Raw genomic sequence first — 15,673 nt, forward strand, 5'->3', positions numbered from 1 at the left:
AAACCAACCAACCAACCAACCAACCAACCAACGCTGGCAAAGCAAATGATTGACAGACCAATAAACAATCAAATAATTAACGATGTGTGAACCTGAGAGAGGGCAACATCACTGGCTCCAAGTGACTGTTGTTGGGGTAAAGTCAGGGAGAAAGTAAGGACAGGTTAGGTTTACTTCATGTCTGCTCCACCTCACTACAATCTAATCAATATTTTTTCTATTCCTGTATTACTCTCGCAAGAATTTGCAAAGCATGCTGGGCCCTACAGACCTGGGAGGGCGTGGTTTCCGCATCGCCAGGGCTTAAGTCCACCTCCTTAACCTTCAGTGTTGTAGTCATGGCGATGGTAGTCATGACAAAATGAGAAGGGGGGGTGAGGGGAGGGGCGACGAAGAAAGAAAAAATATGAAATGGATGATGGGAAAAGCTATTTTCTTCCCCAGCAACCTTGATGTCAAGGAGCACTGCTGGTCATGTGACCTCTGCACCAAACCCGCAGGACGAGTGAGACGTGACGGGAGTCTGAGAGGGTCGAAGAAGGGAGACAGCAGGCGCTACTGACTGCTGCGGTACAACTTTTAAATAAGGTATTACACCATCTGTGTCAAAGCATATTTCTTTTATATGAATGCAACTTTATATGTACATGATCCTTTTCTGGAAAAGAGGCCAACAGTTGAACTACACTACTGCTGAAAAGTCCACATCCGATTCACTTTATCTACAACATGGATAAGAAAAGTAAAATGCTGTGTTTACATTCTGAGAACTATGAACGCTACTTTTTAGTCAAACAGGAAGTTCTGGGCACTAGGATGTTTTTGGTTTGTCTACAGCTTTTTCTTAAGTAGGCTTCTAGTTCGATACGCTGGGTTTAGAAAACTAGCTCAGGCTCAACTTTTGCCTACAAAATCAGCTTAATTCGCCCATGAGAACACCAAATAGCCACCACAAAAACCGCATCGTATTTTTATCTAAAAAACCTAGCTGAAAGCGAACAACAGTCGGGGGGGGGGGGGGGGGCTGCAGAGCAGAGTCCATCAAGGAACATCAGGGATCGGAGGGAGGGGAAGTGTAACACTGTTTATTCTTAACATTCATTAGCGATAATAAATACACATCCATTAAGCTTCAAGTGCTATCAGGTGGAGGGGTTCATCTATCCTGTATGTACAGTCCTAACATCTACTCTACAACTAATCTTTCAGCGTCGTGCTGCTTTGTCTGCACTACGAAGGCAAAACTGCATTTACAAAAATAACTTATTGCTTGGTATTGACATCCACAGCTTATTTATTTTGAATTGTACCGATTAATTATGTTACTTCATTTGACAATGATTATTTGACATGAATCTTCATGTTGAGCGTTTTACGCAGAGTAAATGCACGAAGGGATGCCTTTATAAGCATGAAAACTGTCAACTTTTACAATTTAAACATACTAACTGGTTGAACCGACTCTCAAAACATGCCATGTCTTGCCTTTGTATGTTAAATCCTGTTCATCTTTCCATATAGTCTCTAATAGAGCATTTAAATCTGTTACTATATCTTTCCTTTCTGTATATTTTAAAATTATACTTTAACCAATAAAATAATATCATCTTTATTTCAATATTGTTCATCCTTTTCTCCTCAACTTTGTTTAATCTTACTTATTCTACTCTCTTTTATTTATTATAAACAATACAGTGGGGTTTGGCAGGGTGAAGGGATGGTAAGAGGAAAGAAAATACCGGGTAAAGGAGGTGGTGGTGTTGTCGGGGGGGGGGTGAACAGAGGGAGGTGACACTTACAGACATACAGGATACATATAGTTCAAAAGAAGAAAGGAGTGGAAGAGGGTTGGGCAGGGTGGGGATCCCGGTTACATGAATCTGTTTGTGTTTACGCAGCGGGATCGCACATCTCTTGCGTCCAGGTAGCGTTCGAGTGGTACCTGATGCGTGGAGGTGTGTATGTCGGCGTGAGAGGGGAAGCTTGCTTGTTAATAGCAGAGCCGGACTGATCCTCGCTCAGGCTTTCGGTGACAAACATCGGCAAAACTGCCTTTCGCTGACTGGAGACCGTGTTCTCTAGGTAATACAGGGTCAGGCCGAGGGGTGTGGCTAAAATCAGAGCTAAGACCAAAGACTGGCTTGCTGTCAGCATCACAACGAATAGGAAGATGACTAACAGGCACGGGAGGAACAGAGGAGAAGGATTGAGGAGGTAGCGGTGTACAGATGCGGTTAGGTTAGCTCGAGAGCAGGAGGAGAGAGTTGGGACGGAAAAGGGTGGAGAGGAGAAAGGGGAGAGGGAGGAAAAGGAGGAGACAACCGGAAGATAGGTAGGAGAAGATACTGAGGGCGAATGATGTCGTGTTGGAGCCAAGCTAGTGAATTTAGTAGGCAGATAGCAGGTAAAAAACGCAAAGAAATTAGTCAATTTTAACGCCAAACTGTTAACAATTTGACGTAATCTTGCCATGTTGGAAAGAATAAATCTCGGGGCTTTGACAGTAAAAGGCTTTGATTTTCCTGCTGATTTGGAAATGAGCTTCAACACAGTGGGGTTAAAAATGTTCAGTTTCTCTTTAAATCCCCAAAATAGCTTTGTGGGCTGACACCTGTGTCCATTCTTTCCAAACATGGAGAGAAAACACAGGATGAGAGAAACATATTTGACCACAAATTTCAAAGAGAACCAGCCAAACCAGTTTGGTAGTCCAGTCTTTGCTCTGGTTTCAGCCTCCGCCGCTACCGAAAGCTCTGAGCTATATGTGTGGGAGCAGCTTGTAATTGGGGAAGAGGATGGAGGGTTTTGTGAGGTGAGGTGTTCAAGATCAGCCAAGAGCTGATCTGAAAGAGGGGAGGAGCTGTTTGAGGAAAGGGCCCACGGTGTGTGTGAGGCGGCCGTTTCGTCGGTGAGGTCGTCATCCTCAGAGATGTCTGACAGGCCGTGGTCGAACTCGGAGATGGAGTCGAGGGAAGGGGGGGTGGAGGAGAGCGAGGATGATGAGGAAAAGGAGAGAGGGAACATGAAGATTGACTGATGGAGGAGGATTGAAGAGGAGAAGAAAAAAAAACAGGTGGAGAGGAGGAAGAAGGGAAAAGGAGGGAAAGAAGGAAAAAACAGCAGTGGGAAGAAACAAAGAAAGGAGAGAACCACACAGCGTAGGAGCAAGCATGTAAAAAACGTTTACAAAAACAAGAATCGACGCGATGTGCATTGAAAAAAAATCATTTCATTTTTTTTATGAAATGATGACAAAATAACAGCATGCAAGAGGGGAGTGAGAAAAGCAAAAAAAAAAAAAAAAAGGGAGCGTGTGAAGGAAAAAAAGAGGGAGGGAAAGAGACACAACATTAGTCAGCAAAACACAACAACACAGCACAATAGGTTAAAAGTGAACATAGCAGGGTAGAGCTTAGTGCGAGAGTACAGTCGTGTGCAGAAACGGTGTCAACGGGGTGTCACTTCCACAGTGCTGGGGTGTAAGCGAGGGTAAGGAGGAGAGAGTGAGGACAGGGAGGTGAAACAGGAGGCATGCATAAATACTTCAGTACTAGGCACAGACTTGTTTTGATTTAGAAGTGGGAACGCTCCCAGGAGAGTGGACGCGGATCCTTTATACAGGACAGAAGAGTCACGCCGGAAGAGTCAATGTCAAACTGCGTACACCTGCCAGGCTACAGTAAAGACTAGCTGTGGCTGCTAATGCTAAAAATCCAAAGAAAACCGCTGGAATTAGCACGATCACATCTATCGGGGAAGCACTAGATCAAGACTTTCTTGTTGGTCTGTATCCCTCTCTCATTCACGCACGTATACACAGATTAATGGGACAAAGGTTTCTTGTTGTGGTCCACCTTTTGGAGGAAAAGTTTAGTATCTAAAGAGTCCTGTGAAAACAGAAATGAAAAGATAGGGATTTTATCTACATCTAAATGGTGACAGCCTGGAATATAACAGACATGTTGACAACCCAAAGTCAATGTCTCAGCTAGAGACATTTTTATGCTGTCTGTCTCTCTTTGACATTAAAGACATTAACAGTTCCTGTGGAACAATATGGACTTCCAACAATAACATTATGACAACAAACAGAGAAAAAGACTTGCTCTCTACTACTAATCTTAAAACTCTCTCCTTCTTCTTTTCCTGTATACACACATACATAAACATCTATCCGCAAATGATGCGCGCACACACACACACACCTTAGAGTCAGAGTGGAGCTCCAGGTGGGGCTCACGTCCGTTCTCAGCTGTGTCCCTGCCGGCCTCTGTTATGCTGATCATTGGCGCTAAGGAAGAGAAACACACACACACACACACACACACACACACACACACACACACACACACACAGAATAAATGAATAAAACCTAAACTGTCAACAAATGAACACACAGTTAAGACTTCTTAAGTCATCCACTGACATACACAGTAAGTACTTCAACCCATTCAAGTTATATTGATCAGTAATTTGGTTTTTCTACACATGGAGACACCTGTCAAATCAATCAAGGACTGCGACTAATAGTTATACTCATTATCAATCTTGATTTATCGATTTGAAATGTTAAAATATGGTGAAAAAAAGTCACAATTTCTTAGAGGCCACGGTGATGTCTTCAATTAGCTTATTTTATCTGACAAAGAGTCGAGATATGACAAAGAAAAACAGCAAATTGTTCCATATGCAAAGCTGGAACCAGATAATGTTGAGCGTTTTTACTTGAAAAATGATTAAATGATTATCAAAATACACACACACACACACACACACACAGTGAAGTAGAAGTATAGTAAAAAAGGCAGAATTTGATGTGATAACAGCTTTACAGGGATGTTGGATTGCAGTGGATAATGTGTCCAGCAGGGGGCGATGTAACATAGTGGGAATACCTGACACAGCTGTGAACTGCAAAACTGGAAAACCACAAAAAAAAAAAAACGATGTGTGCTGTTTTCCAGAGACAATAAAATATGTATTTGATGTATCTTTTGAAAATGGCTCATCTGAAAAGATCAGAAAGCATCAAGGTTACGTAGACATTAAGAAGATATTAGTCCAAGTTATGTTATTAAAGGAGATTAGGATTAGGAGATTATTTCTGCGTTTTGTGCTGTCCAAGCATGGTAATCAATGCTTTAGTTTTCCATTTTATCATGTGTGACAAATGTCATGTGTGAGTGACGTAAGAAGAATAAATTATATATACTGTAGCTGCACTCTATTTCTCTCTATTAGATACACATAACATTCTTGTTTTTCATCTCATTCTTTCTCCTTCTCCGTGTGACAGGAAACATATGCTGCAGCTATTTCCTGTATCTGGTCAGACACTGAGCATTTTACATCCAAACACACACACACACACACACACAACCCCGTGCAATCCCTTCTCCTGTGTGTGTGTGTGTGTGTGTGTGTTACCTCCATCTAGACTGCGGCTGATGCGTTTGGATGAGGTGCGTTCAAAGCTGGGTGCGGGTCGGTCGATGAGGGTGCTGGCCAGGCGGGTCTGGGCCTGGGTTCGTCCGCTGTAACGGAACTTGGAGCCCAGAGTCAAGAAGCGGGCCTTGGTTGGAGGTTCTGGTGCGTTTAACCTGCGGAGAGAAAGAGGGAGGGAGAGAGATGGAGAGAAATTAGGGAGATGGAGGATTCTAAAACATATTCGCAGTAGTTCACTTTGCGATAAAATGAAACAGTCACATTTACAGTATACAGTATGTGCAACACAGGCAAAAAAATATTTCCAGGCATCTCCTCCTTCGACAGGATATTAAAGCTTATTCCTCTCTCTCTCTCTTGCACAAAGACAGGCACAGTACAGACTTGCGGCAACTTCAAACACAGCAATGCTGGGGACATGCTTCATCCTTGTGTGTGTGTGTGTGTGTGTGTGTGTGTGTGTGTGTGTGTGTGTATTATTGTGCGTGTTGCCTCAGGCATCAGTCTAGTTAAACAACCACAAGATACATTCTCTCATCTTGTTTTCTGGCAAGAGACGTCGCCCTCTGTTGAGCCTGATAAACCGCGCTGAACGAAATCTGCTTTGATACTCTCGACTCCCGAATCTCAAATCTGTGTCCGTATACAGTTGTGTGCTTCAAAGCGTGTGTTTTCTACCTGAAGAAACTGTGATTCTCCACACAGACTTTCCACAGCCTTTTGGCAGATCGATGATTCTGGAGTTTGAATCCCACGGAGCTCTCGAACTGCTCCGTCTACGAGCGAGAAACACACGAGCGCGTTTTAACCACCAAAAAAAAAAAGGTTAGAAAGAAGTGTAGATTTAGCATGTGCGTGTGTGTGTGTATGCCTGGGTACGTACCTCTCCTGGTCTGATCTTAATGTAGAAGTTGTTCCTCTTGTATGAAATCTTGAGTATTTTGGGCCAAGCGAAACGGTTTATCCGGAGTCTGTCTTTGTAGACCAAGAGGCCGTTGGCACACACACCTAGCATGATGTCCACACCTTCAGAATCCTGCGACAGTCAGATAAAATCTATTTAATTACGAAATAGTTCATCAACCTCTTAGAAACATTTGTACACGCCGCCTGTTTGTCTAAATAAGATAATAATGTACACCGTTGATCTCTAAAGTAGTCTGCTTAAAGTCAACAGAAACTCAATTATCACACACACACACAAACAAACACTCTCATTCAATACAACTGTAACGTGGTTAGCTGACAGACTAACTCACTAACAAAGCTTTTAAGTCCGAGGCCATCTGGTAATGGTAATGGGGGGGGGGGGGGGGGTATTGATTACAGTAGTGAATCAACACAGGAAAAATCTGTTGGACTAATGGAGGATGCAATACGTTGATAATGGGACACGCGTCACGTGGCCTCGCCGTGCTGTTAACTGGTCATCGATCTCTGTGCTGCTGCTACAGATACATTTTAGCACTTTGGCTGTGATCGCGCCGACAGAAATGGATGTAGCGGGAAAATACATTTCCATTTCCTTTCTGTGGTTTACAGTGAGTGAAGGAGGACTCTTCGGTGACTGCAGCAGAGAAGCATGTGGTGTTTGACGCTGAGGTTACTTGAAATATCACTAACACAGAGTCACTCGGTCTGGAAAAGTGTGTGTTAAGTTTTGAAATTAATACTCTCCAGTTCTGATGTTATAGCAGCATTTACGCCAACCTCTTTAGGACCCACCGTTGTTGTTTTCGAACAAACGGTCGCTTCTCACTGTTGTCGCACCTAAACCACGCCCGTAGCCGCCAGCAGTTCCTCACAGGACACCGATAAGCGCCTAACTTGAAGCGTGAGAGGATTGATTTTCGTGTGATCTCGCGTATCCGGCTGCCTCGCAAGGTAACTGATAATCTGGGATCTTAAAACGTGACAGAAAGTATTTGACAGGGTTTCTTTGTTGGTCTTAGGGGTTGTGAAACTTGCACAAGAAATTAATGGTGCAGCACAGAAATAGATCTGCTCTTTGAATTCCCACAACTTTGGTATGCCATAAAAAGATTTGCAGTGTTTGAAAATGCTCTCTCTATTGCTCTCATCTTTTCCTCCTGGTTCACTCTGTTGCGAGCAAGTGGAGCGTGCCCTTAAAGGGGACTCGCCTCTTTCTCTCAAGAATCTGTCCTCATCTCACTCTAACCTAAAGTCTGTCTCTCATTTCTTTGTCTTCACTATGTCCTCTTTCTATTTAAAGACTCTCTCTCTCATGCATATTTCCCCGCATTTCTTCTGCCTGTTTTTGCACAAAGACACAAACAGACGCACATGGAAACACGCACGCGTTCTGCTGATGACCTGCTATCCCAGTGAGAGAGACTGGCTGTTCCCATGGCAACGCCCTCCCCGAGTGTTTGCACAGCTGACACACACACACACACACACACAGATACAGTGACACAACATGCAGCCACACTCTTCCCACATCAAAGGAACCGTGCTAATTCCCCAGATGTCAACAATGGAGAGGAGAGGATTCATTTATACCTTAGCATGGTGCAAGTCAACGCCATACATGGACAATTTCTTGGCGTTTTCTAGAAACTGGGTGTCGGCCTGCGCTGGTGTCAACCCCCTAAAAACAAAAGGAAGCCGAAATGAATTCAAAAACCCCTCAATAAATATAAACAACAGTATAAATGTTGCACTAAGACTACTTTTTGACTACATGACCCCGCGCGCTCTGACCTGTGGGACTTGTGGAGCTCGAGAATCTTCTCCTCCATCTCTTTGTTCTGATTGGGCGCAAAAGTCACCTGACTGATGTAGTCCAGAGGCCGGGGCTGATCGGGTTCATAGTCACCGAATTCTGCCTGTAGAGCGGCAGGAGACAACCGATTAATATACACTGTGCACATGACACGTGAGCAGGTGTCACACGTACACAACAGTACATATCTACACACGCTGTACCTGCAACGTGTACGACCCCAGCAGAGCGTGAGTGACGAACGAGCAAGGCAGTCGACCGGACGCCACATCTTCGCGGAGCTGCAGACACAACAGGTACCTGCAGAAGAGAGAGGAACAGGAAAAAAAGGAGGGCTGTGTTTTATTTCAGTCTTCGTACAACAAGAGAGAAAACTCACTCTAAGCCTTTTTTTTTTTAAACTGGAACCGGCTCCATTGTTCATGATAATAATAAAGCGATCCATGAAGCCGTTTTTGCCTCCCTGGGAGGCCCGAGCACAGGGGTCAGCTGGCGGGGATTAAATGTCTTTGTTGGCGCTGCTGTTTGTCGTAGAATTTCCTTAGTATGCCTGTACACTGTTTGTTTGCTGGGATAACCTTATATCTAATCCTCAACATGACATACCGAGTTACATAACAACACCAGCAGTTAGTGAATTATCCACAGCGTAAGCTTTCCTCTTCGGTAAACCTTTGTGGATGAATTCATTATCTGAATGGGGCCTCCTGTGTGAATGGAGAATTCACCTCAGAGTGTAGCCTCAGGGTGCTGGTACATGCACTGTATCATCCTGGCTACTAGAAATTGTCTTTCAAAGTCACTTAGACACGGAGGCTTAAGCCCCAGTCATCCAGTTCCAGGGGCATCTCATCAATGGGCTCCAGAATAATATTGTAATGTATCATTTCAGTATGGTTAGTTACAGATTTATATGAAGGTACGACCTTTTGGAAAACAAGCTGTATATAATCTGTCTATTGAAACTTAACAAAAAGACGAATAAGGGAAAGTACACGTACAGTTCTGGAGTAGAAACAGCAGTAGTGAAGTCTGTCGATGCAGCTCAGTTTGTTGATACATGTCTGAGTGAGTGTACGCTCGTTAGTGACTGTGTCCTAGATTAGCCTTTAGCTAGAATCAACAGAGAAGTTGTCCGCTCCATTAGACATACACTTCACCTTAAATGCCTTTGCTTAGAGCATGCCCATTATGTGTGTGTGTATGTGCATATGTATAAATACAAATGCATTAACGTTTGTAACTTTTGCTGTGTGTTCTAGGATTTACTGGGCGCTACTAGCATGTGATTTAGACAGAAAACATGCAAATCAACACGCAAATTGTTCTTCTAAATAAACATTGATACATTTTTAACCTGATGTGTGTGTGTTTGTGTGTACCTAGTTATGTCTTCAGTGAGCAGTGAGGGGTCAGGAGGGTAGAACTTGACGTTGAATGCAAACTGCCAGTTGTTACCTGCGGAAAAAGAGATTTACAATACGACAAAATCAAACACGTATCAGCAGTTTAATGAGGGTCTCCTGTATTTCTATCCATTTATCTATACGTTTGTCCAATTCCATCCATCCCTCTGCCCGTTTCCTCCATCTGGGTGTGTTTTTGAGAGACAGAGAGCAAGAAAAGTGGGTGTGAGCGAGAGCAACTAATGCAGAACAGCTTTTAGACAGCACTAAGCCTGATACATCACACACGCATGCATACACACACTCAAATACACAGCGTATGTGGTATTGCATAACCTCATTCTAGCTTCACCGAATACCGAACTGTAATCTTTATCATGGTCGGAGACAAAAGACGCTGTCACCACCAGCAATATCAACTGACCTCATCTGTGTATCATTGCTGGCCACTAATGTCACATCAGTCATAATTTGGCTTCAATTTCCTTTTCTCATTCCCACAGGAGACCATTTTGCCATGCCTGCCATCCTTTTTATCTTTCTGTATTTGCTGTGGCTCCACCCAATAACACACACACACACACACACACACACATAAATACATTCACACACACACTCAATATAAGATGGAGATCACATCATCTGGAAAATTCCATCCGGGAAAAGCTGACATCACATGGAGACCATTTCCTACTCCAAGGTCATACAGACATCCACGTATGCACGTACACACACACACACACACACACACACACACAAAGCGATAAATCCTCACATACATGCGCACGCCGACAAAGACCCCTCTCAGCTTCATCCCGGAGCCGCAGGGAGAACGGCGGATGCAGTGAAATCCCATACAGTAACTCAACAACAACAACACTCTCTCACTCTGCAACTAACTGAAAAAAAAAATATTACATGTTATTTGTTATTATTTTTTCACACTGATTCCCATTTTTGTCACTTCTTTGGTGAGTGTGTGTGTGTGAGTGAGAAGTGTATGAGTGGGTATACATGTGTCTTTGTATGTCCTGGAAACACTAAGTGCTTTAGGAGTCTCTTGTGACCGTTCCATATTTCTACACAACCATGTGCCGCCCATCAATCCTCCCCTCAATGCATAGAATGTACACACACACACACACACACACACACACACACACACACACACACACATCTCATCCCTCACTTCCCCAGTTTCACTACACTCTTCCTGAATTCCTCATTTCTCTTTCCTTCCCTCCATATTATCACTTTCTCTTCATCTTCCCCCAACTTTCCTATGTCATCCACAGCTCTTTCTCCGCCCCGTCTTTAAATTGCTTTTTAGGTATTTAAAGAAATGTATTAATGTATTTTACCACATATAGCTTTTAAAGCTTGTAGCCTTTCCTTTCCACATGTATATCATTTTTAGTATATAGCCTTTGATTGTTTTTAGCTTTGTGATTAACATTTTTTCATCTTTCCTATTAACAGTGTATGTATCTGTTGATCTGAGTGGCAACCTGCTGCATGCAATTGCACTTAAAAGGGATAAATAAAGTTGAATTGAACTGAATAGGTGACTTATATAATATTGGAAAACATATGGTTATGTGAAGCAGTGATTTACATAAAAATCTTGGGGTTTGGCCATAAATTATAAAACATGCTGGCCCTTATGATCCTATTACTTTAACCCAGGCAGCTGCTGCTAGTTTTCATCACAGAGATTCAATTGGCTGCAAATGTACAATGACAGTGCATCAACAGTATCAGCGCTGTCACGACAGTAAACACTATACAGGTTAGTTTGATTACGGGGAAAACACACGAGCACCGCTGTGTAACATCAAAAGGCCGCCGGCGCAGCAGAGGCTCTACTGACTGGACTGAATCCAGACTGGGCTTATCTGTTTGGCCTCCAGTGACGTTTATTCTGGCTTTGAGAGGGAGACGAAATCGTGTTCTTGTTATCCGTTAAAGTGAAATCTAAGAAGATGCTCGCTCGCTTGGATTAAAGTTTTACTTTTAGCGGTGCTTACTTTGGTCTTCTTTGGACTGACAGTTTCATTGCGGGGGCTGAATTTTTATTCATGATATGTCTTGCTATGGATTTGACTCCAGACGGATCTGTTATTTTGGGATGAAGTTTCATTGTCGTTGGCTCTCAGTCGAATTCTGATATCAGATAACGCGGCTACCTGAAGTTAATTTTCTTTCCAAGCTTTTCCATCTTATTCTTCTGATTTTTCTTCTTGTGTCGATACTCAAACCGAGACGCCACAGACGGAGCAGACACACCCACGCAGCTTTCGTCGTAGTAACCTTTTCAGATTGAGTCGATAAAGTCATTTTTTACAGTGCACCTTTACAACAACTCTATTTTAGATGTCTACTTTATGTTACAGGCCTCTCTAGCAACACAGCGAAAGTAGCGGCTCTTTCCAAAATAATTCATGGTCCCATAAAAACCTTTCATGTTTAGCTCCCAGCCCGGCATGTAGTGACGTAGAGTCGTGACAGCCGTGTGTAGACTGATGGTAGTTTAGATGGTGTAAAACCTGTCATTTGTGTGGTACTATGTCTGTACGCATAAAACACACACAGAGGCCCACATGGTGGTAAAGTCCATCTCTGTCACTATAAACATTCACACACACACACACACAAGAATGCACACAAATGAACACCTACAGCCAGATGCACGCTACTCACCCGTGAACCACGGACGCACACGGCGACACAGCCACAAAAACACAGGCATGGCGTACTCGCTGCGCATCCCCACGGAACCGCACGCATTCTGCACACGCCCAGACGTTAACGACCTTACACACACTAATTCTAAAATAACACTTCACGAGCCAAAATGATATGTTTTTACTAAGCCTTGCTCTTAAAATTGCAACTTTAAGGCTGCCTTTTAAAGTCAGTTCAAACTTCATAAAAAAAAAAAAAAAAAGAGGCGGGAAATGAACAGCAAGAGAAGAGAAGAGAGGCTTTTCTTCAGTATTCTAATTGAATCCTGAACAAATTAAATGACAAACAGATGGAGAAACAGTAATTTAAGTAATCTGCACGCCCTTTATAGATTAACAATAGTTAATAAAGAGATTGATAAATAATGAAGGAGATTGATCACACCTCCTCCTCTCTGTCAGCTCTGGAAACACTGCTGTTGCTCGGTTTCAGATGTCTCTGGCTTTGTTTGACTTAATTGTGATGCGGTCTGTTTTCATTTAATCTCAATGTCTATATTTTATTCATTGCCTTTTGCCCCTGTGTTATGTGAAACACCTTGTATTCAGCTGTGGAGGCAGAGTAAAGGAGAAAGATGGATGGACTTGTGCAAATCTTTCAAGTCAGATTCCAGAAAAAGCAAGAGTATGATCTGAAAAAAAACTTACTGCGTATCTGTCTTTTGATTTCCTTAGTGGGATCCAACCAACACTGGAGCGAGAGGTAGAGAGTCACAGAGCAAGAAGACAGTTAACCTCTGTCACCAAACAGTGCGAGACACAATACAGACGCGCACATACAGTTTCTGTATGTGTACATTAGTGACTTGTTTGGTATGCAGTACATCCTGTGTATATGTGGATATTGTACATACCTTCTGTTCATGGTTGTCCACGTATGTCAGACCGAAGTAGTCTTTTTCCATCAGATTAAGATGCTCACACACCTTAAAGAATAAGTACTGGCCCTTTGCACGTTTCTGTTGAGAGAGACAGTAAGAAAAAGACGAGATTCACTCACAAACTTTAACATTTACATTTTACTGGAAGAACAATATCAAAAGTGACAATGCAATGTGTCCAAAATACAAAAACATCATTTTAAAGATGCCTAGTTTTGCGAGGTATAGTGAGACACTTATAGGTGTGCATCACTTCCTGTCTGATCCTCTTTATCAATGCATCTCTGTTTCACGATAATTCTCTTGCTTTCTTTCTGTTTCCATCTGTCTCTGGGCGACGCATTCCTCCATAAGCCCAATGGGAGCCTTGGCCATAAAATCCTCCACACTGAACTATGACAATGACATTTAGCACACATCCATGGACGCGTGCGCGAGACCGTGCACAGACACACACACATACAACGGTGGCCTTTAGACAGGCAGAAGGTCAGACGTGAGAGGGCTGGAAAATAAGGGGGGGAAAGATGAAAGAATGAAATAATGAAATAATATTCATTTCTTTTCAGTTAGTCAGCGCCGTCTCGGTCTGACAGTGGCTTGCAGACACACAAACACACAACCAAACAAGCGTGGCGTTACCCAGACAGACATGCAGACGGGGCAGGGAGCGTGGTCAAAGTGGAAGCAGAGAGGATGAAAGACTGCATTTTTCTTCTTGTCCTGAGACAGCTGAAAACATTTGCGGTATTTTCCTATACTTGGTCAAAACGCATGCGCCGCATACACTCGCTCCAGAGTGTAGTTGCATTTCTGAACGCCCAAAGAATGTGACCTTTCAGTGTGTGTTTGTGTCTGTGCCAGTGTGCCTCCAAGCAAGGCATTACCTACGGACAATTGTCTAATGTCTGCAGGCGGTTCCAGACTTTTTGGATGATTAAATGATAGAAAAGAAAAACTTTCATCCATAAATTTTTGGACATAAATGATTTTAAAGCTGAATGAGGCTCAGATCCGTACATCACAAAAGTACCAAACTTCGACACTGAAGAGAAATAAAACCGTATAATGTTCATACAAGAGCTCTATAGATAAAACATGTATCAGCATCTTGTTTTTCTGTGTACAAAGAGGCAGTAAACGCAGCTCTGTGTGTCAAATCTTTTACCCAATATTTGCAAATACTACTTGACTCATGTCTGACTAAGACCAAATGAAATTCTATGAAACTGCGCTTAAACCGTGTGACACTCAAATCCTGGTGAAACCGATACTAATGAAATTCTTAGGAAAGGCATTAAGACCATGTGACACTAAGACTCTCCTTTGAAAACCCCCTTTAAAAAGAGCCAGAAAAACGTCTGGCCGAGGATCGCATCCAAGGCACCAAATACTAATAAAATATTTATTGAGTGATTACACTGGAAGAAATTTGGTGCCATCACTTAATAAACAGGAAAGATGGATGATTGAAGAATAGACCGAGTAGAAACTAGTATGTGTGTGTGTGTGTGTGTGGTATTGTGTGTGTTGGAGGCCTGTTGGGGAAAACAAAAAATTTAATCTCTGGAATGCATTGTGCATCTCTCCCTCTCCCGACCTAACTATGCCAGTGTGTGGAGGGAGGGATGGATGGATGGATGGATGCGTGTGTGTGTGTGTGTGTGTGTGTGTGTGTGTGTGTGTGTGTGCGCACTTCAGGACAATAGCAGTTAGCTGCAGGATCAGCGTTATCTGTTGCGAGACAAAGCTGCTACTGTTCAAACGACGGTAGACACGCACAGGCACGCTGTGGGGCGTTGGCACACTTTAGATTAGGGAAATGGGTTTGTGGCGGTGAAGTTGCCAGTTCAAATCTCTAGAAAAACTAGGCCTGAAAAAAAAAAAAAAAAAAAAAAAAAAAAAATGCTCGCTATTCTGTTGAGGAGCTCTTGATCCAGGCACACAGTGGTTATTCTGGGCAGCTATCCATTGAATGTGACTCAGTGTGGGAATGTGAGGAGGGGTATTGCTAAAAATGTGCATGCTACTCGGGGAAACACATTTTTAACCTTGAGCTATGTTGATAATGAGAAAAACACACATGGAAATGGACCATCAGATTTAAAGAAAATAGCAGTAAAGAGAACTGTAACAATAAAGCCTGAGACACAAGTGTGGAGGATGTGATGTTGAGAGTATCTATTGTGTTTTAGTGGGTGTATGGGGCACGTGCTTGTTAGGGAGTAGCAGATGCAGAAAACTAATCTGGTGGGACCCCCATAATCTGCCTAGTTTCTGTGTGTGTTTCTGTGTGTGTGTGTGTGTGTGTGTGTGTGTGTGTGTGTGTGTGTGTTGTGGTCACCAGACAAGCCCCTGCAGCGTGCTCTGCTTTGCTCCGCATTTTATCCCCTAAGCCACGCCCAAAACAATGTGAGCGGGCGCTTCTGCCGTAACTGCACTTTGAGTCAG

The 15,673-nt window shown here is 43.0% G+C and overlaps 1 protein-coding gene across 6 annotated transcripts in view; it reads right to left on the bottom strand.

Annotated features, from left to right (window-relative positions):
• epb41l2 (erythrocyte membrane protein band 4.1 like 2) overlaps positions 1-15,673 on the bottom strand; it is a 51,699-nt gene that overhangs the window by 13,917 nt on the left and 22,109 nt on the right. For 3 of the 6 annotated variants that reach the window (XM_042389988.1, XM_042389990.1, XM_042389983.1), the window contains exons 5-16: positions 13,196-13,300; positions 12,990-13,032; positions 9,574-9,649; positions 8,395-8,491; positions 8,170-8,294; positions 7,969-8,056; positions 6,329-6,481; positions 6,124-6,221; positions 5,428-5,600; positions 4,206-4,291; positions 272-322; positions 93-125 (exon numbers count right to left, since the gene is read on the bottom strand). In XM_042389988.1, the coding sequence (XP_042245922.1) occupies positions 93-125; positions 272-322; positions 4,206-4,291; positions 5,428-5,600; positions 6,124-6,221; positions 6,329-6,481; positions 7,969-8,056; positions 8,170-8,294; positions 8,395-8,491; positions 9,574-9,649; positions 12,990-13,032; positions 13,196-13,300 (1,128 nt within the window). The remainder of the gene's footprint in view (positions 1-92; positions 126-271; positions 323-4,205; positions 4,292-5,427; positions 5,601-6,123; positions 6,222-6,328; positions 6,482-7,968; positions 8,057-8,169; positions 8,295-8,394; positions 8,492-9,573; positions 9,650-12,989; positions 13,033-13,195; positions 13,301-15,673) is intronic. The other 3 variants (XM_042389985.1, XM_042389984.1, XM_042389989.1) reach the window with 1 other exon arrangement.

Source organism: Thunnus maccoyii, chromosome 17, assembly GCF_910596095.1.
Source record: "Thunnus maccoyii chromosome 17, fThuMac1.1, whole genome shotgun sequence".
NCBI classification, from domain to species: Eukaryota; Metazoa; Chordata; class Actinopteri; order Scombriformes; family Scombridae; genus Thunnus; species Thunnus maccoyii.